The following is a 26,319-nucleotide window of genomic DNA, read 5'->3' on the forward strand; positions in this document are numbered from 1 at the left end:
TAGGTCTTAAAAAATGTTTATTTAACTAGGCAAGAACAAATTCTTATTTAGAATGACGGCCTACCAAAATGCATCCTGCGATGAATAAAATAAATAAAATGTTAAAACATATAGGACAACACACATCACGACAAGAGGCAACACAACACTACATAAAGAGAGACCTAAGACAACAATATAGCAAGGCAGCAACACAGCAACACGCCCAATTTTTCCGTTTTTGATTTGTTAAAAAAGTTTGAAATATCCAATAAATGTCGTTCCACTTCATGATTGTGTCCCACTTGTTGTTGATTCTTCACAAAAAAAATACAGTTTTATATCTTTCTGTTTGAAGCCTGAAATGTGGCAAAAGGTCGCAAAGTTCAAGGGGGCCGAATACTTTCGCAAGGCACTGTAAATGAATGAGAGGGCTTCTTACTGCCTGAGCTATGTTGTTGATGTAAATTGAGAAGAGCGGGGCCTAGGATTGAGCCTTGGGGTACTCCCTTGGTGACAGGCAGTGGCTGAGACAGCAGATGTCCTGGCTTTATACACTGCACTCTTTGAGGTAGTTAGCAAACCAGGCCAAAGAGCCCTCAGAGACACCAATACTTCTTAGCCGGCCCACAAGAATGGCATGGTATACCGTAGTATCAAAAGCTTTGGTCAAGTCAATAAAAATAGCAGCACAACATTGCTTAGAATCAAGGGCAATGGTGACATCATTGAGGAACTTTAAGGTTGCAGTGACATACATAACCTGAGCATAAACCAGATTGCCTACCAGAGAGAATACTATAGACCACAAGAAAGATTTCCCAACACTTTTGATAAACAGGGCAAAATAGAAATAGGCCTGTAACAGTTTGATCTCCCCCTTTAAAGTCGCATTAGAAGAGATTAGTAAATGTTGGACAGGCAAGGAGGCATGGCTGAGTCAAATAGGAATCCTGACTTAATGAAGTGTTGATTAAAGAGCTCAGCCATGTGCTTCTTGTCAGTAACAACGACATCCTCAACATTAACGGACATGGGCAGCAAATTACACCCTATTACCTATGTAGTGCACCACTTTTGACCAGGGCCCAAAGGGCTGTAAGGGCACTGTGTAGGAAATAGGGTGCCATTTGGGAAGTAGCCTCTCGGTCTGTGCCCAGAGATTTAAAGACATCTACACTTTGATCTTAACGTCTGAGCATAAATACCTAGTTTATCAGACACTTTGAGCCAAAGTCACATACAGTTAGCAGCATATATATATATTCAGATAGTGCCTGGCCCAAGTAGGAATCGAGAGAGAGTGTTTCACAATGGGACCTTTTATAGTCCCACAGCCACAAGCCCTCAGAATGCATTGCTCTCTCACATGCACACAGCTGGATGTCAGTGTTTTATGGCCAGTGTTCTCTCCCCTGTAACATATGCAACACCCTCACAACTATGTGCAGCAGGCCTGAACCAACCACGGAACAGCTGTGGTCTGACTAGTAGTTAAACATAGGCCTGTAGGAGTCGACTGTGGCGGAAGGCTGCCACACACACACACACACAGAGAGAGGGAGCTGCCTTCTTCAGGGGCTCAACCAGCTGGGCCTTTTCAATGTCAAAACCAGCTGACCCCACCTGTGTGAGGCGAGGTTGGTCTGTGACCCCACCTGTGTGTGTGTGACGCTAGTGTTTTGGAGATGGAGAGACCCCGCACCAGAGCCCTTTACAAAGACTGGCAAATATACAAGGGTATAGGCAGCAAATAGGTAAAGTGGTGTCCTCCATAGCTCATCACACAGAAGTGTGTGTGTGTGTGTGTTGGCTGGTCCTCTTTTTACTACCACGACAGCCAGCTCAGAAAACAATGCAATTTTTTCCCATCACATTTTATTCACGGACCTTCAATCCTTGGACAGATCACATTCAAGAATATTAAAAGGAAAGAGCGTTGTTTAAATGCCCTCTAAAACCCAAGACAATGAAACACTTGAGAAATACACTGGTCATTTATCCCTGTTAAAATCTATCAACAACGGTGAAGGCTGGTGGGAGGAGTTATAAGAGTACAGGCTCATTGTAATGACTGGAATGGAAAGACCAGAACAGAGTCAAACATGTGGTTTCCCTGTTTGATACCGTTCCAATTATTCCATTCTATCCTCCTATAGCTCCTTCCACCAGCCTCCACTGATCTACATATGCAAATACAATAGATTACATAGTACAGGTGTAATATATACTCTACTGCATGCACATAACATGAATAGGGGTGGCAGGTAGCCTAGTGGTTAGACATGTAACCGAAAGGTTGCAAGATCAAAACCCCGAGCTGACAAGGTAAAAATCTCTCGTGCTGGCCCTGAACAAGGCAGTTAAACCACTGTTCCTAGGCCATCACTGAAAATAATCATTTGTTCTTAACCGACTTGCCTAGTTAAATAAAGGTAAAATAAAACATTATGGGGGCGAGTTATATACAATTGATCATCAAAAATGTAGTCTTTTTCTATTTTATTTATTAGATTCTGTCCAAAATGGCACATTATTCACTAGATAGAGCTCTACTCATATGGGCTGTGGTCTACTCTAGTTAATTATTTAGGGAACAGAGTGTCATTTCAGAGTTGTCCTATAGTGTTTGTGTGTGCGTTTTTTAAATCTACATATTAACACACGTAACCTTTTCACAGGGGAGTAAAGCACAGTATACAATGTTGCCCTGTCATCCTAGTAAACCAGTAACCACACACCGTATCTATTATTTGTAAGCAAATTACCCTCTACTTCACCATAAATAGAGAATTACAAAAATATACCCTACTTCCAACAGAACTGCAGCGAGAAAAGCTTGGAGCATGGAATAAAAAAACTGAGCAAACTGTACAAATAAGAAAAATATGGAAAGAGAGGAAAGAAAGATCGAATGAGAGGGGGAGAGAGGTAGTCTGGGTAACAGTCTGTTTTGATATCATTCCACACCTTACCACTCCTGTTAAGCTTTGGCATACAGTAGGACAGTACAAGGAGTGGAATATAAGACAAACGGACTGGTACCGAGGCTAGAAGAGAGGGAAGAGGCTGGTGTTGTGGTGAAGGACAGTAGAAAGGTCTGGAATGTCCTGGGACGGAATTTCTTAACAGGGTGGAGGTGATATGGTTAGGCTGGTGGGTCTCCTGGGATGGGTTTCCTTCCCTTTGTACCCCCAAATACAAATACTCCATTTTGAAGAGCAACAATGGAAGTTGTAGTTCTCGCGAGAAATGTAGTTTCGTAAACAATGTCTATTGACCAGCAAGGCAGTTAAAAACTTTCTTCAAGTCCATGTTTAGTGTGTACATTCACAAGTACAACCCATCCTCCCACAGGCTTAGGGTGTGTGTGTATGAGAAAGCAGACAGCTGTGCTACTTCTTCTTAGCATTGACACTCTTGCAGACCCAGTTCATTCCATCCTGAAAGGAAACAGAAATAATAAAAATGTCACTTCCTGAAGTGAAAACATGAATTGACCCCAAGCCCTGTTGTAGATTGATGGTTAGGGCTGGTGTCTCACCTGTACACCCTCTCCAGTGAGGGCAGAGCAGGACTGGATCTGCCAGACGCGGTCCCGGATAGTGTGCAGGTTGAGTCCCTCAGCAATCTCAGAAGCTGGGGCAGCCGTCAGCAGGTCTTGCTTGTTGGCAAAGATCAGCACTGGAACCCCACTCAGCTTCTCCTCATCCAACAGCTCAGCCAGCTCCTAGAACACAAACCAGCATGGGATCCCCAATATAAACATATGTATACGTCAAATGTGCACATTACACAGCCCACAAACATCACTGAAGAGAAAGAAAACTCACCTGTCCCGTCTCTTCAAATCTTTTTCTGTCCGCACTGTCGATGACGTAAATCTGAAATACGGTAGTATCTCCATTCAAAATGATTATTCACACACTACTGGTGGTGTGTGTGTGTATGCATATATACACACACATATATATAAACAAATATAAAAGTAAGACCCCCATAAAGGAAGCTACGGTTGAGCCACTCACCAGCACATCAGTGTTCTCAAAGTAATTTCTCCAGTAGGGTCTGATCTTCCTCTGTCCCCCGATGTCCCACACATTCAGCTTAAAACCCTGAGACTGAACACTCTTTATGTTGAAGCCCTGGAGAGAGAGGGGGGCTTGGGTTTAGAAGTGTTAGGGCTCCATTTTAAGAAACCTAATGCAATGGTAAAACTAAGTGCTGGCAGCAGGGCTGGGTTTTTCGCTGAATAAACAAGCTGTAGGTGTGACGAGGGCTTGGCCACTCACTGGCCAATCAAGGCGTTCCATGGCTTAATACTGGATGAGTTTCTCTTAAGTTCTGTAGGTTATTGATGACTAACATACTCCTTCACGGAATCATGGCTCTCTGCAGATATACCGTCACCGTCTATACAGCCAGCTGGGTTCTCAGTGCACCGCGCACAGGAATAAAGAACTCACCGGGATGAAGAAAGGCGGGGGTGAATGTTTCATGATTGGTCATGGTGAGATTGTGATAATGTACAGAAACTCAAGTCCTTTTGTTTACACAACCTAGAATACCTCACAATCAAAATGGTGACCGTATTACCTCCCAAGGGAATTCTCTTCGGTTATAGTCACAGCCGTGTATATTCCCCCTCAAGCCGATACCACGACGGCCCTCAAGGAACTACACTGGACTTTGTTCAAACTGGAAACCACATATCCTGAGGCTGCATTTATTGTAGCTGGGGATTTTAACAAAGCAAATTTGAGGAAAGCACTACCAAAGTTCTATTAACAACTTCACTGTAGTACTCGGGCTGCTAAAAAAACAATAATAAATAATAATAATAAAAAATAAAATAAAAAAACTCGACCACTGCTACGCCAACTTCCGGAATGCCTACAAGGCCCTCCCCCACCCCAGGCAAATCCGATCCCATGCCCATCCTATAGGCAGAAACTCAAACAGGAAGTACCCGTGCTAAGGTCTTTTCAACGCTGGTCTGACCAATTGGAATCCAGGCTTCAAGCAGGAAGCACAGGATATACTGCGAACACCCGACATGGCCAACATCCCCGTTATTGGCAAGAGAAAGAGATGCAGGTACAGAGGACAGAGCGGGGTGCCTCGTAAGGATCCGGAGAAGGCGAGTGGGGAAGCTGCTGTTACCGTCAATATTACTCTCCAACGTACAATAAATTATACGAGGTACGATCACGAATATCCTACCAACGAGGCATCAAAAAACTAACATCTTATGTTTCACAGAATCGTGGCTGAATGAATGATGACATGGATATTTAGCTAGCAGGAGATTATATATATACTGCACCGGCTAGATAGAACAGCACACTCTGGTAAGATGAGGGGGGGGGTCTGTACATATTTGTAAACAACTGCTGGTGCACGAAATCTAAGGAGATACACTATAGACCACACTATTTTCCAAGAGAGTTTTCATCTATACTTTTTGTGGCTGTTTATTTATCACCACAGACGGACGCTGGCACTAAGACCGCAGTATAAGGAAATAAGCAAACAGCAAACCGCTCACCCAGAGGTGGCGCTCCTAGAGGCCGGGGACTTTAACTTCTTATGGCTGCAGGGGCAATATTGAGTAGCTTGGATGAAAAGGTGCCCATTGTAAACGGCCAGCTCCTCAGTCTCAGTTGCTAATATATGCATATTATTATTAGTAGTATTGGATAGAAAACACTAAAGTTTCCAAAACTGTCAAAATATTGTCTGTGAGTATAACAGAACTGATATTGCAGGTGAAACCCTGAGGAAAATCAAACCAGGAAGTGGCTTCTATTTTGAGAACTCCATGTTCCATAGCCTCCCTTTGCTCCATTTAAAGGGATATCAACCAGACTCCTTTTCCTATTGCTTCCTCAAGGTGTCAGTCTTCAGACATAGTTTCAGGCTTTTATTTTGAAAAATGAGCCAGAAAGATAACATTGCGTCCGGTGGTCGCATGAGTTTTGCTCGCGCAACAGAGTTTGGGCTGCCATTGCCTTTCCCTCTCCTACTGATAAAGACATTTGCGGTTGATATATTATCCATTATATATTTTAAAACAACCCGAGGATTGATTATAAAAAAACGTTTGACATGTTTCTGTTGAGATTATGGAAACTATTTGGAATTTGTCAGCGTTGTCGTGATCGCCCTTTCCTGTGGATTTTTGAACATAACCCGCCAAACAGAGGTATTTTGGATATAAAAATAATGGAACAAAAGGAACATTTATTGTGTAACTGGGAGTCTCGTGAGTGAAAACATCCGAAGATCAAAGGTAAACAATTAATTTGATTGCTTTTCGCGACCAAGCTACTTGATGCTAAGTGTACATAATGTTTTGTCGAGCGATCGATAAACTTAAACGCTAGGATTGCTTCTGCTGTAAATCATATTTTCAAAATCTGACACAACAGGTGGATTAACAAAAGGCTACGCTGTGTTTTCCTATATTGCACTATTCATTGAATGTGGCGCTATGCAATTCAGCGGTTGTTGATGACAATTATCCCCTTAACGGGATTGCAGCCATAAGTGAATACAGGGAAACTTAAATCAATTTAACCTAATTTCTATCAACATGTTAAATGCACAACCAGAGGGATAAAAAAAAAGTCTAGATCACCTGTACTCCACACACAGAGACGCGTACAAAGCTCTCCCCCACCCTCCATTTGGTAAATCTGACAACAACTCTATCCACCTGATTCCTGCTTAGAAGCTAATATTAAAGCTGGAAGCACCAGTGACTCAGTCTATAAAAAAAAAGTGGTCAGATGAAGCAGATGCTAAACTACAGGACTGCATGGCTATCACAGACTGGATTATGTTCCCTGATTCTTCCGATTGCATTGAGGAGTACACCACATCAGTCACTAGCTTCATCAATAAGTGCACCGATGATGTCCCCACAGTGACTGTACACACATATCCATGGCTTCTGGTTGGGGTTACAGGCAACATTCGCACTGAGCTAAGAGGTAGAGATGCCGCTTTCAAGGTGGGGGACTCTAACCCGGAAGATTATAAGAAATCCTGCTATGCCCTCCGACAAACCATCAAACAGGCAAAGCACCAAAACAGGGCTAAGATTGAATTGTACTTCACCGGCTCAGACACTCGTCTTATTACAGACTACAAAAGGGAAGCACAGCCACGAGCTTCCCAGTCACACTTGCCTACCAGACGAGCTAAATCACTTCTATGCTCGCTTCGATGCAAGCAACACTGAGGCATGCATGAGAGCATCAGCTGTTCTGGATGACTCTGATCACTCTCTCCGTAGCTGACGTGAGTAAGACCTTTAAATAGGTCAACATTCAGATGGATTACCAGGAAGTGTGCTCCAGGCGTGTGCTGACCAACTGGCAGGTGTCTTCACTGACATTTTCAACATGTCCCTGATTGAGTCTGTAATACCAACATGTTTCAAGCTGACCACCATAGTCCCTGTGCCCAAGAACACTAAAGGCAACCTGACTAAATGATGACAGACCCGTAGCACTTACGTCCGTAGCCATGAAGTGCTTTGAAAGGCTGGTAATGGCTCACATTAACACCATTATCCCAGAAACCCTAGACCCACTCCAACTTGCATACCGCCCAAACAGCTCAGCGTTCAATACCATAGTACCCTCAAATCTCTAAACTAAGCTAAGGATCCTGGGACTAAACGGCTCCCTCTGCAACTGGATCCTGGACTTCCTGACGAGCTGCCCCCGGGTGGTGAGGGTAGGTAGCAACACATCTACCACGCTGATCCTCAACACTGGAGCCCCCCAGGGGTGCGTGCTCAGTCCCCTCCTGTACTCCCTCTTCACCCACGACTGCGTGGCCAGGCATGACTCAAACAACATCATTAAGATTGCCGATGACACAACAGTGGTAGGCCTGATCACCAACAATGATGAGACAGCCTATAGGTAGGTCAGAGACCTGGCCGGGTGGTGACAGAATAACAACCCATCCCTCAATGTAACCAAGAGTAAGGAGATAATTGTGGACTACAGGAAAAGGAGGACCGAGCACACCCCCATTGTCATCGATGGGGCTGTAGTGGAGCAGGTTGAGAGCTTGCTGCTACTCTCCGTTTACCATATATACCTTAACTAATCATTCATGTACCTACTACCTCAATTAGCCCGACTAACCGGTGTCCCTGCACATTGGCTACCTGGATTATCTGCATTGTGTCCCGCCACCCCCAACCCTTTTTACACTGTTGCTATTACTCTGTTTACCATATATGCATAGTCACTTTAACCATACCAACATGTACATACTACCTCAATTAGCCCGACTAACCGGTGCCTGTATATAGCCTCACTACTCTTCCGGCGCCGACAGAGATGGCCGCCTCGCTTCGCGTTCCTAGGAAACTATGCAGTTTTTTGTTTTCTTACGTGTTATTTCTTACATTAGTACCCCAGGTCATCTTAGGTTTCATTACATACAGTCGAGAAGAACTACTGAATATAAGATCAGCGTCAACTCACCATCAGTACGACTAAGAATATGTTTTCCGCGACGCGGATCCTGTGTTCTGCCTTACAAACAGGTCAACGGAATTGATTCCATGCAGCGACCCCAAAAAACGACTTCGTAAAAGAGGGAAACTTAGCGGTCTTCTGGTCAGACTCCGGACACGGGCACATCGTGCACCACTCCCTAGCATTCTTCTTGCCAATGTCCAGTCTCTTGACAACAAGGTTGATGAAATCCGAGCAAGGGTAGCATTCCAGAGGGAAATCAGAGACTGTAACGTTCTCTGCTTCACGGAAACATGGCTCACTGGAGAGACGCTATCCGGGGCGGTGCAGCCAACGGGTTTCTCCATGCATCGCGCCGACAGAAACAAACATCTTTCTGGTAAGAAGAGTGGCGGGGGCGTATGCCTCATGACTAACGAGACATGGTGTGATGAAAGAAACATACAGGAACTCAAATCCTTCTGTTCACTTGATTTAGAATTCCTCACAATCAAATGTAGACCGCATTATCTACCAAGAGAATTATCTTCGATTATAATCACAGCCGTATATATCCCCCCCCCAAGCAGACACATTGATGGCTCTGAACAAACTTTATTTAACTCTTTGCAAACTGGAAACCATTTATCCGGAGGCTGCATTCATTGTAGCTGGGGATTTTAACAAAGCTAATCTGAAAACAAGACTCCCTAAATTTTATCAGCATATCGATTGCGCAACCAGGGGTGGTAAAACCTTGGATCATTGTTACTCTAACTTCCGCGACGCATATAAGGCCCTGCCCCGCCCCCCTTTCGGAAAAGCTGACCACGACTCCATTTTGTTGATCCCTGCCTACTGAGGTCTGTCCAACGCTGGTCCGACCAAAGCTGACTCCACACTCCAAGACTGCTTCCATCACGTGGACTGGGACATGTTTCGTATTGCGTCAGATAACAATATTGACGAACACGCTGATTCGGTGTGCGAGTTCATTAGAACGTGCGTTGAAGATGTCGTTCCCATAGCAACGATAAAAACATTCCCTAACCAGAAACCGTGGACTGATGGCAGCATTCGAGTGAAACTGAAAGCGTGAACCACTGCTTTTAGTCAGGGCAAGGTGTCTGGTAACATGACCGAATGCAAACAGTGCAGCTATTCCCTCCGCAAGGCTATCAAACAAGCTAAGCGTCAGTACAGAGACAAAGTAGAATCTCAATTCAACGGCTCAGACACAAGAGGCATGTGGCAGGGTCTACAGTCAATCACGGACTACAAGAAGAAACCCAGCCCAAACACGGACCAGGATGTCTTGCTCCCAGGCAGACTAAATAACTTTTTTGCCCGCTTTGAGGACAATACAGTGCCACTGACACGGCCAGCAACGAAAACATGCGGTCTCTCCTTCACTGCAGCCGAGGTGAGTAAGACATTTAAACGCGTTAACCCTCGCAAAGCTGCAGGCCCAGTACCCTGTGCAACTGGGTACTGGACTTCCTGACGGGCCGCCCCCAGGTGGTGAGGGTAGGCAACAACATCTCCTCCCCGCTGATCCTCAACACGGGGGCCCCACAAGGGTGCGTTTTGAGCCCTCTCCTGTACTCCCTGTTCACCCACGACTGCGTGGCCACGCACGCCTCCAACTCAATCATCAAGTTTGCGGACGACACAACAGTGGTAGGCTTGATTACCAACAACGACGAGACGGCCTACAGGGAGGAGGTGAGGGCCCTCGGAGTGTGGTGTCAGGAAAATAACCTCACACTCAACGTCAACAAAACTAAGGAGATGATTGTGGACTTCAGGAAACAGCAGAGGGAACACCCCCCTACCCACATTGATGGAACATTAATGGAGAGGGTAGCAAGTTAAGTTCCTCGCCTTACACATCACAGACAAACTGAATTGGTCCACTCACACTGACAGCGTCGTGAAGAAGGCGCAGCAGCGCCTCTTCAACCTCAGGAGGCTGAAGAAATTAGGCTTGTCACCAAAAACACTCAAACTTCTACAGATGCACAATCGAGAGCATCCTGGCGGGCTGTATCACCGCCTGGTACGGCAACTGCTCCGCCCTCAACCGTAAGGCTCTCCAGAGGGTAGTGAGGTCTGCACAACACATCACCGGGGGCAAACTACCTGCCCTCCAGGACACCTACACCACCCGATGTTACAGGAAGGCCATAAAGATCATCAAGGACATCAACCACCCGAGCCACTGCCTGTTCACCCCGCTATCATCCAGAAGGCGAGGTCAGTACAGGTGCTGGGACTGAGAGACTGAAAAACAGCTTCTATCTCAAGGCCATCAGACTGTTAAACAGCCACCACTAACATTGAGTGGCTGCTGCCAACACACTGACATTGACCCAACTCCAGCCACTTTAATAATGGGAATTGATGGGAAATGTAAATATATCACTAGCCACTTTAAACAATGCTACCTTATATAATGTTACTTACCCTACATTATTCATCTCATATGCATACGCATATACTGTACTCTACATCATCGACTGCATCCTTATGTAATACATGTATCACTAGCCACTTTAACTATGCCACTTTGTTTACTTTGTCTACATACTCATCTCATATGTATATACTGTACTCGATACCATCTACTGTATGCTGCCCCGTACCATCACGCATTCATATATCCTTATGTACATATTCTTTATCCCCTTACACTGTGTATAAGACAGTAGTTTTGGAATTGTTAGTTAGATTACTTGTTGGTTATTACTGCATTGTCAGAACTAGAAGCACAAGCATTTCGCTACACTCGCATTAACATCTGCTAACCATGTGTATGTGACAAATAAAATGTGATTGATTGATTGATACTGTTATAATTCACTGTCTTTTTACTGTTGTTTTTATTTCATTACTTAATACTTGTTTTTTTAACTTAAAAATTGCACTGTTGGTTAGGGTCTGTAAATAAGCATCTCTGTAAGGTCTACACCGGTTGTAATTCAGCGCACGTGACAAAAAAAAGCTTTTATTTGATTAATAGGCCTGATTACCAACAACGATGAGACAGCCTACAGGAAGGAGGTGAGGGCCCTGGCGGACTGGTGCCAGGAAAATAACTTCTCCCTCAACAAAACGAAGGAGCTGATCGTGAACTTCAGGAAACAGCAGATGGAGCACCCCAGTATCCACATCGACCAGACTGCAGTGGAGAAGGTGAAAAGCTTCACCGACGACCTGAAATGGTCCAACCACACAGACAGTGTGGTGAAGAAGGCGCAACAGCATCTCTTCAACCTCAGAAGGCCGAAGAAATGTAGCTTTGGCCCCAAGACCCTCAAACTTTTACAGATGCACAATTGAGAGCATCCTGTCGGGCTGCATAACCACCTTGTACGGCAACTGCACTGCCCGCAACCGCTCTTCAGAGGGTGGTGCAGTACCCATAATGCATCACCAGGGGCACACTGCCTGCCCTCCAGGACACCTACAGCACTCGATGTCACAGGAAGGCCAAAAAGATCATCAATGACATAAACCACCCAAGCCACTGCCTGTTCACCCCGCTACCATCCAGAAGGCGAGGTCAGTATAGGTGCATCAAAGCTGGGACCGAGAGACTGAAAAACAGCTTCTATCCCAAGGCCATTAGTCTTAAATAGCCATCCCTAACTGGCTACCACCCGGTTATGTAATTCTGCACCTCAGAGGCTGCTGCCTTAAGACATGGACTCACTGGTCACTTTATTAATGTTTACATACTGCTATACTCATTTCATATGTATATACTGTATTCTACTGTATTTTAGTCAATGGCACTCCGACATTGCTCGTCCTAATATTTATATATTTCTTTATTCCATTCTTTGACTTTAGATGCGTGTGTATTGTTGTGAATTGTTAGATATTACTGCACTGTAGCTAGGAACACAAGCAGTTCGCTACACCCTCAATAACATCTGCTAAATATGTAATGTGACCAATATATTTGACTTGATAAATACCAATTCGACCGGGGGCACGGAATATTCTCATCATAGTACAGTTTACAGTATTAAATAGCATAGGCTACAGTAATGAGTGATAGCAACAGAAAAAAAGAAAAAAACATCCACTGTTTGATATTACTGCACTTCTACCGTAAAAAAAAAATAATAATGCTAGGCTCCCCTAAAGGTGTGTGTTCCTCATTACCTGTGTGGGAGTGATGTGACTGATGTCCTCAGAGGCCAGTTGTTTCAGTAGCGTGGTCTTTCCGCCGTTGTCCAAACCCAACAACAAGATCCGAACCTCCTGATCAGGTGTGCTCTTTAGCTTTCGAAGGATTGACAGCAAACCCTGCGATATATCAAAACACAATCCATTATGGGTAATCCCGAGTCGTGACATGACCAACGGAAGAGCAACAGGAGCATACCTGCTATTTGCTAGAGGATTCCGACCCTACCGTTATACTAGTTTACAAGGGTTCAGAACGCAATCATGGTTACATTAAAGGAAAATCCACCCAAAACCAGTACTAAGTGATAAATAACAATATGAAAACAATATTTTTTTTAGAACAAATGTTTCATTTTGGCGTTATAATAAGGTTGGTAGCAACATGGAAAATCGTGGTGAAAATCTGTTGCAGCTCAAATAGACTACATATTCCACAACGCAATGCTCGCTCTATGGGCGGGCTAGCTAGCAAACACACAACAATACTGTAGCGACCCGCACAGACAGCTGTGTGTTATGTGTTAGGCTAGGAGGTGGTTGTGTTGTACTGACCAGTACCCGGTGTTCGCGGGGTCCGACATGTCAATCAACCTGCTATCTGCCAATCACGGGAATGCCTGGAATGTTCTGATGCCGGGCATCCTGGTGGTTGGCGGAGTGGCGTGGAGGGGGGTTGGGCAGGGGGGTGGAGCATTGGAAGTTAAGACCAGGTTCAGCCTTTGTTCTCTCTCTCTTACGTCTGGGCTTCACAAGAGAAGGTCACGATTGGCTTGTGGGTTATCTGTCATCTATTTGGCGTGTGCTACGGCCCAAACAGTAGCCTGTGTAAAGTTGGTTTAATAAACCGTCAATTCGCAAACTCAAGCCTCTGTCTGGACAATTGTTCATTTATGATCTAGTCAGGTCATTACAATACCAACAACAATATTAGCATGTAAAGTAACTAGTTAGCTGTAAAAAAAAAAAAATAGACTAAACAAACTGCACCGTCAATTTAGGAGTCTACAATCTCACCATATTCAACCTGCAGATAGATGTGCCGCTAACATTCGCAACCGCAGATATACTTTTGAGGAAATGGGAAACGTTGCCCACGCTATGTCAATGGGCCGTGCGGTGCATTCTGGGCAATTCTATGACAAGGAGCGCTCTCCTTCAAGGAGTGAATGGGAGTCTTGGGCGTTAGTTTAAACACCCAACATGGAAAACAATTTTGTCAACAAGACGCACAACATTACAAATATTTTCCGAGATGTGAGATAATTTACCCTGCTATCTGTAATATCTTATAGCTTTGGAATCATAACATTACGTGACGAATAGTTTAGCAACCGCTTGACGCAAGCATGTCAACGCGATTGGTCGACAGTCTGCTGGGTGGGGCGTTATGTTCCTTAGTTAATTAGATTCCTATATCCTTTCTATAATATCTCTGGCAACGGCACCATGCTATGCACCCTGAACTAAACAGGCAGACAAATAAGAAAAATGTTTTAGACGCTCCGTTAAATAAAAAAAAAGATTGGAATATCGGTAGGAATATCGCAAAAAGATTATCAATGGCTCATTCGAGAGAAGACATCGGCCAGTACTGAAATAATTTTTGCGATCTAAAAGTCTTATTAACTTCCAGTATTCCTATTAACTTCCAATGTAGTGAGAGACAGTAGTGAGAGACAGAAGTGTGCTATATGGCAGACCAATCCCAAATCATCTCTCGGCATGTCCAGCCCACTCGGGGTGGCAGGTAGCCTAGTGGTTAGAGCGTTTGGCAGGTAACCGAAAGGTCGGCAGATCGAATCCCCGAGCTGACAAGGTAAAAATGTGTCCTTCTACCCCTGAACAAGGCAGCTAATCCACTGTTCCTAGCCCGTCATTGTAAATAAGAACTTGCTCTTAACTGACTTTCCTAGTTGAATAAAAGGTTCAATTTAAAATATATATATATATAAAAAAAAAAATAATCTCAGCAAATTATGGCTAGCGGAAAGTTTGCCGACTTTTTCTGTGCCTAAACCAACTGGGCTCGTAAATTAACAATTTTATTTGTATTTACAGATGGCATGCAAGGTTATCCTTTGCACCCCAATATTTTTATTTCTACTTTGCACATTCTTCCATTGCAAAACTACCATTCCAGTGTTTTACTTGCTATATTGTATTTACTTTGTATATATTTACTTTGTACATTGTATATAGACTTGTTTATGCTAGTTTATGCTAGCTAGCAGTAGCCACTGCAGACATTTTGGAATGGCACGTCGTGTTGAACAACAAAGTAGCTGATAGGTGCCATTTCAAAATGGCTGCGGTGGCCACTGCTAGCTAGCATGAGGTTGAAAAGGGCCGTTATCCAGAGGAAATAGCAGCATTTCAATCTTCTTGATTGATCAGTGTGGATAAATGTACAATTTGGAGTACAGTGGCATATCCCATCCCTGCTTTGAGGTAAGTTTTTCAAACCATATCTCGGGCCGGCTCCACAGTGTCTTAATGTAACCATGATTGCGTTCCCACCCCAGTGCAGCTCAGAGTAAACAAGTGTAAAGGTAGGGGCGGAATCTTCTAGTAAGCCTGCTATTAAAAATGTTGCTGCCATCTTGTCTATTTCAAATCACTCATTGATTGAGACAGATGGGTGTCCACCCCAAAGTGCCACTTCATGTTAACACTCACCTGTCTCGATCAATGAGATAAGATTTTAAATAGACAAGATGGCGGCATACAGATTGTTGGATTACTTCAGGTACCAAACTCTAAACTCACACAAACCCCTGCAACGAGACGTTTAGAAGACATTGGCTGTTTTCCATGTCTGGAATTGAGGAAGCGTTGCCAAGTTAAGGTTAGTCAAATTCTCTGTGCTACGCAAAACAGTGCCTAACCTATAATGGATGTTCACGTCAGCAGGTTAACTAGCTATTAAAATTAGCCAGATATTGTACCTAGCTAGCTACTTGCATCCCTCCACAACAGGCTGAACAGATGCCTGCGACTCAAGAGGATGCGCAGAGGACAGGGTTGGGCGGTATACCGTATTTTACTACATACCGGTATTGATGCATGGACCGGTTTGGGTTTTTTGCTTGACCACGAGACCACGTTCAGTCTGCATGGTCAATGCAGCACATACAACAATGCTGTTTCCAATTTGATCTTAATATAAATCCACAAGCATTCTATAATTACAATATTAGTTTGTTTCTTACATCTACAAACAGCTAGTCTGTATTTTCTTAGCAAGTTAAGCTAAATCGTGTTAGCCACTAATGCTAGTTAGCTGGCTCAGTAAAAGTCTGAGCAAACGTAGCTAGCTAATACAGCTTGTTACCAGTGCTGGTGGAGCCCTTAAATCAGCATGTTTGTGCAACAGTATCTTCTAAATCAAAGAGGAACAGGCGAAGCATGAATATGTTGGCTATATGAATAAAGATTTAATGTAGCCAAAGATTAGTGATGGGTCGTTCGCGAACGAGTCGGCTCTAAGAGACGGCTTTTGTAGGTGAATGTTGGGAGCCGGCTCGCATATCAGAAGAGCCGAAACTCGGAAGCACAGTAGCATTTGGATGCATTTAATAATGTAGACAATGTTAGAACACAGTGTAAAAACAAAAACAACAAAACAACAAAAACAAAATCTCATAAAGCCGGTTCTATGCACAACCTACACGGCATATGCGAACTGTGCACACAACTGTGAAGCTAGCTGTAGCGGCGCTTCAAGAAACTAGCGGCCCTGCTAGTGATAGTGGTGGAGCCAGCACCTCCACACGTGGAGATGTATCCACTCAGTCAAGTAGGCCTACTCCGTGACCCACAGCAACGCAGTCTTCTACGGACCAGTTTATGACAAAGTCTGTCTGTAGAAAAACAAGGCCAAATTGATATTGCATTGGCTAAAATGATCGTCACAGCTTTCCAGCCATTTCTGATCGTGGAGGACAGTTTTAGAAATTATAGCAATAGTCTAAATCCAATGTACACAATTCCACCCTTTCAAAATCACTTATTCCACAATTATACGAGAGCACACAAGCTTCAGTGCGGGAAAGAGTCCAAAAAAGCTACTGCAGTTTGCCTTACAACTTACTGCTGGACATCAAGGGTAACCACTTCTTACATTTCGGTTATATGTCACTTCATTGAAGATTTTTTTTATGTCTAGCTGTCTTCTGTACTGCTTCGAGTTCAGCTACAGATACACCTCAGAGAACTTGGCAGAGGAACTGTTGAGAGTGGCCAGAGAATGGCAGGTAGATGGAAAAGTGGTCTGTTGTGTTAGCGACAATGCAGCTAACATAACCAAAGTAGGGGTCGACCGATTAATTAGGGCCGATTTCAAGTACTCAAAACAATCGGAAATCTGTATTTTTGGGCGCCGATTTCGTTGTGTCAAGCATTGCGCTATCAACTCCCAAGATGAGGCTGGTGTAACCGAAGTGAAATGGCTAGCTAGTTAGCGCACGCTAATAGCGTTTCAAACGTCACTCGCTCTGAGCCTTCTTGTAGTTGTTCCCCTTGCTCTGCATGGATAACGCTGCTTCGATGGTGGCTTTTGTCGTTGTGTTGCTGGTTCGAGCCCAGGGAGGAGCGAGGAGAGGGACGGAAGCTATACTGTTACACTGGCAATACTAAAGTGCCTATAAGAACATCCAATAGTCAAAGGTTAATGAAATACAAATGGTATAGAGGGAAAAAGTCCTATAATTCCTATATGAACTACAACCTAAAACTTCTTACCTGGGAATATTGAAGACTCATGTTAAAAGGAACCACCAGCTTTCATACAGTGCCTTGCGAAAGTATTCGGCCCCCTTGAACTTTGCGACCTTTTGCCACATTTCAGGCTTCAAACTTCAAACAGTCACACTCCAAACTCCACTATGGCCAAGACCAAACAGCTGTCAAAGGACACCAGAAACAAAATTGTAGACCTGCACCAGGCTGGGAAGACTGAATCTGCAATAGGTAAGCAGCTTGGTTTGAAGAAATCAACTGTGGGAGCAATTATTAGGAAATGGAAGACATACAAGACCACTGATAATCTCCCTGGATCTGGGGCTCCACGCAAGATCTCACCCTGTGTGGTCAAAATGATCACGAGAACGGTGAGCAAAAATCCCAGAACCACACGGGGGGACCTAGTGAATGACCTGCAGAGAGCTGAGACCAAAGTAACAAAGCCTACCATCAGTAACACACTACGCCGCCAGGGACTCAAATCCTGCAGTGCCAGACGTGTCCCCCTGCTTAAGCCAGTACATGTCCAGGCCCGTCTGAAGTTTGCTAGAGAGCATTTGGATGATCCAGAAGAAGATTGAGAGAATGTCATATGGTCAGATGAAACCAAAATATAACTTTTTGGTAAAAACTCAACTCGTCGTGTTTGGAGGACAAAGAATGCTGAGTTGCAACCAAAGAACACCATACCTACTGTGAAGCATGGGGGTGGAAACATCATGCTTTGGGGCTGTTTTTCTGCAAAGGACCAGGACGACTGATCCGTGTAAAGGAAAGAATGAATGGGGCAATGTATTGTGTGATTTTGAGTGAAAACCTCTTTCCATCAGCAAGGGCATTGAAGATGAAACGTGGCTGGGTCTTTCAGCATGACAATGATCCCAAACACACCGCCCGGGCAACGAAGGAGTGGCTTCGTAAGAAGCATTTCAAGGTCCTGGAGTGGCCTAGCCAGTCTCCAGATTTCAACCCCATAGAAAATCTTTGGAGGGAGTTTGTCCAGCAACAGCCCCAAAACATCACTGCTCTAGAGGAGATCTGCATGGAGGAATGGGCCAAAATACCAGTAACTGTGTGGAAACCTTGTGAAGACTTACAGAAAACGTTTGACCTCTGTCATTGCCAACAAAGGGTATATAACAAAGTATTGAGATCAACTTTTGTTATTGACCAAATACTTATTTTCCACCATAATCTGCAAATAAATTCATAGTGGTCCTTCTGTAGCTCAGTTGGTAGAGCATGGCGCTTGTAACGCCAGGGTAGTGGGTTCGATTCCCGGGACCACCCATACGTAGAATGTATGCACACATGACTGTAAGTCGCTTTGGATAAAAGCGTCTGCTGAATGGCATATATTAATATTATAAAAAATCCTACAATGTGATTTTCTGGATTTTTTTCTCATTTTGTCTGTCATAGTTGAAGTGTACCTATGATGAAAATTACAGGCCTCTCATCTTTTTAAGTGGGAGAACTTGCACAATTGGTGGCTGACTAAATACTTTTTTGCCCCACTGTATTTTATTTTAAAAGTTGGATGGAATTTCAACTGGCAGGGCCAAGAATAAATACATCAACCTTGGTAAGATTTTAATTTTGATTATGTTGAGCCTACCTAACTAGAAATAGGGAGAGATCTCCATCTCTGAACATCGGATTCAATATTATCTATTAAAAGGAAAGTAACTGATTTTATACGCCTCCTCCAGATTGCATGGTATCAGAACACTCAGGTATTTCATGTGTCTATTTCCACTTAAATTTACTCTAAGCATGAAAAGTCATAATTAAAAAAGGGCATTGTAAAAAAAATCCCAATTCACTTTGAGTCCTGATAAGTAAAATAAAATGTCACATGTTCATCTCCACCAATATCTATGCCTGGATTGAGCCATGGGTTCCAATTATTGATGCTAGGGGTTCTGTGGCTAAAGAAAATAAATAGCTAGACAGAGGGCATCCAAGTCTCTCCTGATAACTTGAATGATTCAGAGATCTGTCCATTTGTTCATATAGATTTAAAAAAAACATTTAACCAGGCAAGTAAATTAAGAACAATTTTTTACTTACAATGGGGGATTTGTACAATAGCTCAATCCAGGAAATAAATATCGGACCAAAACGGTGTTTCCTCTGACACATTGGTGCGGCTGGCTTCCGGGTTGGATGCACCCTGTGTTAAGAAGCAGTGCGGCTTGTTTGGGTTGTGTATCGGAGGACACATGACTTTCAACCTTCATCTCACCCGAGCCCGTACGGGAGTTGTAGCGATGAGACAAGATAGTAGCTACTAAAAACAATTGGATACCACAAAATTGGAGAGAAAAAGGGGTAAAAATAAATAAATAATAATAATAAAAAATAAGTGCATCGACAACGTCATCACCATAGTGACCGTAAGTACATAACCGAACCAGAAACTATGGAACACTGGCAACATCTGCACCGAGCTAAAGGCTAGAGCTGCCGCTTTCAAGGAGTAGGACAATAATCGGGACATTTAGAAGAACCCCCGCTATGTCCTCAGACAAACCATCAAAGAGGTAATGTTTCAATGCAAGACTAAGACTGAATCCTACTTCACTGGCTATGACACTCTTCGGATGTGGCAGGGCTTGCAAACTATTACGGACTACAAAGGGAAACCCAGCGTCGAGATGCCCAGTGACGCGAGCCTACCAGACGAGCTAAATGCTTTTTATGCTCGCTTTGACGCAAGCAACACTGAAGCATGCATGAGAGCACCAGCTGTTCCGGACGACTCATCACGCTCTCCGTAGCCGATGTGAGAAAAACCTTTAAACAGGTTAACCTTCACAAAACCGCTGGGCCAGACGGATTACCAGGACGTGTACTCAAATCATGCTCACATCAACTGGCAAGTGTTTTCACTGACATTTTCATCCTCTCCTTGACCGAGTCTGTAATACCTACATGTTTCAAACAGACCTCCATTGTCTCTGTGCCCAAGAAAGCGAAGGTAACCTGCCTAAATTATTATCAAACGTAACACTCATGTCGGTAGCCATGAAGTGCTAGTCATGGCTCACATCAACACCATCATGCTGGAAACCCTAGACCCATTCCAATTCACATACCGCCGCAACAGATCCACAGATGGCGATCTAAAATCGCACTTCATACTGTCCTTTCCCACCTGGACAAAAGGAACACCTGTGTGAGAATGCAGTTCATTGATTTTTGCTCAGCGTTCAACACCATAGTGCCCTCAAAGCTCATCACTAAGCTAAGGACCCTGGGACTAAACACTGACCCTCTGCAATTGGATCTTGGACTTCCTGAAGGGCAGCCCCCTGGTGGTAAGGGTAGGCAACAACACATCTGCCATGCTGATTTGGTTTGGCTTTTTCAAGAGAGGCTTTATTACTGCACCTTTTTAGTGAGATTAGTACACATCCGGTGGATAGAGAGCCGTTTATTATGTTCAACATAGGAGGGCCAAGCACAGGAGGCAGCTCTTTCAGTAGTTTAGTTGGAATAGGGTCCAGTATGCAGCTTGAAGGTTTAGAGGCCATGATTATTTTCATCATTGTGTCAAGAGATATAGGGGACGCTGTCCCCATTAAATGTTTTTATTGTCTCATTGGAGAAGCTACGTCACTTGGATTCAGCGATTAAGTACATGCTAGTTAATGATATCGCTGTACCTTCATTTTCCAGTTTGGCCTCCCTGTGTCTCTTGATGAGCAAGCCAGATGGTTCTTAGATTTTGCACTGACCACCGGAAGGTTAATAGTGTGACAACCTGACTGTTACCCACTCCCACGGATGGAAGATTGTGTTGACCAGGTTGATGCTGCCAGGTTTGATTTGCTGAAGTTACTGGCAGGTGCCTTTTGTCATCAAGAGCTTGTGAAATATCTGCTTTTAATACTCATTCAGATCTCCTTTACGGTCATAAGTTTTGGCCGACGCAACGCTCCTGCTACGTTTCAGCGTCTTCTGAATGGGGTGTTCTCTGGTCTTGAAAGCTGTGCTGTTTATCTTTTTACATTTTTTATTTCACCTCTATTTAACCAGGTAGAGCAGTTGAGAAAAGGTTCTCATTTACAACTGCGACCTGGCCAAGATAAAGCAAAGCAGTGCGACAAAACCAACAGCACAGAGTTATACCAACAAACATACAGTCAATAACACAAAAGAAATAAACGAAAAATAGACAAATCTATGTAGTGTGTGCAAATGTAGAAGAGTAGGGAGGTAGGCAATAAATAGGCCATAGATGTGAAAATAGTTACAATTTAGCATTAATACTGGAGTGATAGATGTGCATATGATGAATGTGCAAGTAGAGATACTGGGTTGCAAAAGAGCAAGAGAGTAAGTAATAATATAGGGATGAGGTAGTCGGGTGTGCTATTTACAGCTTGGCTGTGTACAGGTGCAGTGATCGGTAAGCAGCTCATACAGCTGATGCTTAAAGTTATGGAGGGAGATATGAGGCTTCAGAGATTTTTGCAATTCGATCCAGTCATTGGCAGCAGAGGAAGGAAAAGGAAAGGAAAAGCGGCCAAAGGAAGTGTTGGCTTTGGGGATGACCAGTGCAATATACCTGCTGGAGCGCGTGCTACGGGTGGGTGTTGCTATGGTGACCAGTGAGCTGAAATAAGACGGGGCTTTACCTAGCAAAGACTTATAGATGACCTGGAGCCAGTGGGTTTGGCGACGGATATGTAGTGAAGGGCAGCCAACGAGAGCATACAGGTCGCAGTGGTGGATAGGTTATGGGGCTTTGGTGATAAAACGGATTGCACTGTGATAGACTACATTCAGTTTGCTGAGTAGAGTGTTGGGGGCTATTTTGTAAATGACATCACCGAAGTCAAGGATCGGTAGGATAGTCAGTTTTACGAGGGTATGTTTGGCAGCATGAGTGAAGGATGCTTTGTTGCAAAATAGGAAGCTGATTTCTAGATTTAATTTTGGATTGGAGATGCTTAATGTGAGTCTGGAAGGAGAGTTTACAGTATAACCAGACACCTAGGTATTGTAGTTGTCCACATATTCTAAGTCAGGACCATCCAGAGTAGTGATGCTGGATGGGTGGACAGGTGTCGGCAGCGATCGGTTGAAGAGCATGCATTTAGATTTACTTGCATTTAAGAGCAGTTGGAGGCCACGGAAGGAGAGTTGTATGGCATTGCAGTTTGTCTGGAGGTTAGTTAACAGTGTCCAAAGAAGTGCCAGAAGTAAACAGAATGGTGTCGTCTGCGTAGAGGTGGATCAGAGAATCACCAACAGCAACAGCGACATCATTGATGTATACAGAGAAGAGAGTCGGCCTGAGAATTGAACCCTCTGGCACCCACATAGAGACTGCCAGAGGTCCGGACAACAAGCCCTCCGATTTGACACACTGAACCCTATCTGAGAAGTATTTGGTGAACCAGGAGCCTATGTGAAGTCATCCTGCCCCAGTAGTTGTGGCATTACCCTTTCCAGAAATTCTTCTTTCGGGGAAATGTTTTGGAAAACTACGAAAAGAAGATTTGACAGGCAACTGAAGTCCTCCATCCCATAAAATGTTTCAATAAGCCCTATAATTGTTTTATTTATTTTTTATTTTCACCTTTATTTAACCAGGTAGGCTAGTTGAGAACAAGTTCTCATTTACAACTGCGACCTGGCCAAGATAAAGCATAGCAGTGTGAACAGACAACAACACAGAGTTACACATGGAGTAAACAATAAACAAATCAATAAAACAGTAGAAAAAAAATTAAGTCTATATACATTGTGTGCAAAAGGCATGAGGAGGTAGGCGTATAATTCCAATTTAGCAGATTAATACTGGAGTGATAAATGATCAGATGGTCATGTGCAGGTACAGATACTTGTGTGCAAAAGAGCAGAAAAGTAAATAAATAAAAACAGTATGGGGATGAGGTAGGTAAATTGGGTGGGCTATTTACCGATGGACTATGTACAGCTGCAGCGATCGGTTAGCTGCTCAGATAGCAGATGTTTAAAGTTGGTGAGGGAGATAAGTCTTCAACTTCAACGATTTTTGCAATTCGTTCCAGTCACAGGCAGCAGAGAACTGGAAGGAAAGGCGGCCAAATGAGGTGTTGGCTTTTGATTTTGACTTTGGATTGGAGATGTTTGATATGAGTCTGGAAGGAGAGTTTACAGTCTAGCCAGACACCTAGGTACTTATAGATGTCCACATATTCTAGGTCGGAACCATCCAGGGTGGTGACGCTAGTCGGGCGTGCGGGTGCAGGCAGCGAACGGTTGAAAAGCATGCATTTGGTTTTACTAGCGTTTAAGAGCAGTTGGAGGCCACGGAAGGAGTGTTGTATGGCATTAAAGCTCGTTTGGAGGTTAGATAGCACAGTGTCCAAGGAAGGGCCAGAAGTATACAGAATGGTGTCGTCTGCGTAGAGGTGGATCAGGGAATCGCCCACAGCAAGAGCAACATCATTTATATATATATATACAGAGAAAAGAGTCGGCCCGAGAATTGAACCCTGTGGCACCCCCATAGAGACTGCTAGAGGACCGGACAACATGCCCTCCGATTTGACACACTGAACTCTGTCTGCAAAGTAGTTGGTGAACCAGGCAAGGCAGTCATTAGAAAAACCGAGGCTACTGAGTCTGCCGATAAGAATATGGTGATTGACGGAGTCGAAAGCCTTGGCCAGGTCGATGAAGATGGCTGCACAGTACTGTCTTTTATCGATGGCGGTTATGATATCGTTTAGTACCTTGAGCGTGGCTGAGGTGCACCTGTGACCGGCTCGGAAACCAGATTGCACAGCGGAGGAAGGTACGGTGGAATTCGAGATGGTCAGTGATCTGTTTGGTGACTTGGCTTTCGAAGACCTTAGATAGGCATGGCAGGATGGATATAGGTCTGTAACAGTTTGGGTCCAGGGTGTCTCCCCCTTTGAAGAGGGGGAAGACCGCGGCAGCTTTCCAGTCCATGGGGATCTCAGACGATATGAAAGAGATGTTGAACAGACTGGTAATAGGGGTTGCGACAATAGCGGCGGATAGTTTCAGAAATAGAGGGTCCAGATTGTCAAGCCCAGCTGATTTGTACGGGTCCAGGTTTTGCAGCTCTTTCAGAACATCTGCTATCTGGATTTGGGTAAAGGAGAAGCTGGTGAGGCTTGGGCGAGTAGCTGCGGGGGGAGCTGTTGGCCGAGGTTGGAGTAGCCAGGAGGAAGGCATGGCCAGCCGTTGAGAAATGCTTGTTGAAGTTTTCGATTATCATGGATTTATCGGTGGTGACCGTGTTACCTAGCCTCAGTGCAGTGGGCAGCTGGGAGGAGGTGCTCTTGTTCTCCATGGACTTTACAGTGTCCCAGAACTTTTTGGAGTTAGAGCTACAGGATACAAATTTCTGCTTGAAAAAGCTGGCCTTTGCTTTCCTGACTGACTGAGTGTATTGGTTCCTGACTTCCCTGAACAGTTGTACATCGCGGGGACTATTTGATGCTATTGCAGTCCGCCACAGGATGTTTTTGTGCTGGTCGAGGGCAGTCAGGTTTGGATTGAACCAAGGGCTATATCTGTTCTTAGTTCTGCATTTTTTTGACGGAGCATGCTTATCTAAGATGGTGAGGAAGTTACTTTTAAAGAATGACCAGGCATCCTCAACTGACGGGATGAGGTCAATATCCTTCCAGGATACCCGGGCCAGGTCGATTAGAAAGGCCTGCTTGCAGAGGTGTTTTAGGGAGCGTTTGACAGTGATTAGGGGTGGTCGTTTGACTGCGGACCCGTAGCGGATACAGACAATGAGGCAGTGATCGCTGAGATCCTGATTGAAGACAGCGGAGGTGTATTTGGAGGGCCAGTTGGTCAGGATAACGTCTATGAGGGTGCCCTTGTTTACAGATTTAGGGTTGTACCTGGTGGATTCCTTGATGATTTGTGCATCTAACTTAGATTGTAGGACTGCCAGGGTGTTAAGCATATCCCAGTTTAGGTCACCTAACAGAACAAACTCTGAAGCTAGATGGGGGCGATCAATTCACAAATGATGTCCAGGGCACAGCTGGGAGCTGAGGGGGGTCGGTAGCAGGCGGCAACAGTGAGAGACTTATTTCTGGAGAGATTAATTTTAAAAATTAGAAGTTCGAACTGTTTGGGTATGGACCTGGAAAGTATGACATTACTTTGCAGGCTAACTCCTCCCCCTTTGGCAGTTCTATATTGATGGAAAATGTTATAGTTGGGTATGGAAATCTCAGAATTTTCGATGATGTAAGGCTTTTCTTGTGTGATTTCCTCCAACGCTTCTCCTCTTCGTCTGAGGAGGAGTAGGAAGGATCGGACCAATATGCAGTGTGGTAAGTGTCCATGTTAATTTATTAGAACTGAACACACAAAACAAAATAACAAAGTGAATGAAAGAAACAGAACAGTCCTGTCAGGTGAAACAACACACTAAACAGAAAACAACTACCCACAAATCATGGTGGGAAAACAGGCTGCCTAAGTACGGTTCTCAATCAGAGACAGCGATTGACAGCTGCCTCTGATCGGGAACCATACCAGGCCAAAAGCAGAAATACAAAACATAGAACAAAAAACATAGAATGCCCACCCCAACTCACGCCCTGACCAACCTAAAACAGAGACCTAAAAAATGAACTAAGGTCAGGACGTGACACAGAGTTAACCCATTTTCAGCCCTCTCCAAACGTTTGTCCAGTTCAGTCCTATTAGCTTTTATATTTTCTGATATTTTCTTCATCTGCTTAGACAGTTTCTCATTATCATTGCAAATTGCTGTTAGTGGTGTCTCTCAACTCACTTTAGTCGATTTGTCAACTACTTGGTCCATGGTCACATTGTTTCGCTGTGTTTGTTTGTCCCTATTTCTAGATCTAGTATTTGCCATAGTATGTACACTGAACCAAAATATAAAACGCAACAT

The 26,319-nt window shown here is 44.1% G+C and overlaps 1 protein-coding gene across 2 annotated transcripts in view; it reads right to left on the reverse strand.

The window, feature by feature from the left end:
- Window positions 1-26,319, reverse strand: part of LOC118398060 (ADP-ribosylation factor-like protein 3) — a 31,091-nt gene continuing 4,772 nt past the window's right edge. The window contains exons 2-7 of one of the 2 annotated variants that reach the window (XR_008074422.1): window positions 12,636-12,779; window positions 4,008-4,124; window positions 3,813-3,863; window positions 3,524-3,709; window positions 1,638-3,422; window positions 1-1,605 (exon numbers count right to left, since the gene is read on the reverse strand). Coding sequence is in view for 1 of the 2 variants with exons in the window: in XM_035793047.2 (XP_035648940.1) it covers window positions 3,375-3,422; window positions 3,524-3,709; window positions 3,813-3,863; window positions 4,008-4,124; window positions 12,636-12,779 (546 nt within the window). In the remaining variant the exon portion in view is untranslated. Of the gene's footprint in view, window positions 3,423-3,523; window positions 3,710-3,812; window positions 3,864-4,007; window positions 4,125-12,635; window positions 12,780-26,319 lie in introns of both variants that reach the window. The other variant, XM_035793047.2, reaches the window with a different exon arrangement.

This window comes from Oncorhynchus keta, chromosome 2 (assembly GCF_023373465.1).
Source record: "Oncorhynchus keta strain PuntledgeMale-10-30-2019 chromosome 2, Oket_V2, whole genome shotgun sequence".
Taxonomy (NCBI): Eukaryota; Metazoa; Chordata; class Actinopteri; order Salmoniformes; family Salmonidae; genus Oncorhynchus; species Oncorhynchus keta.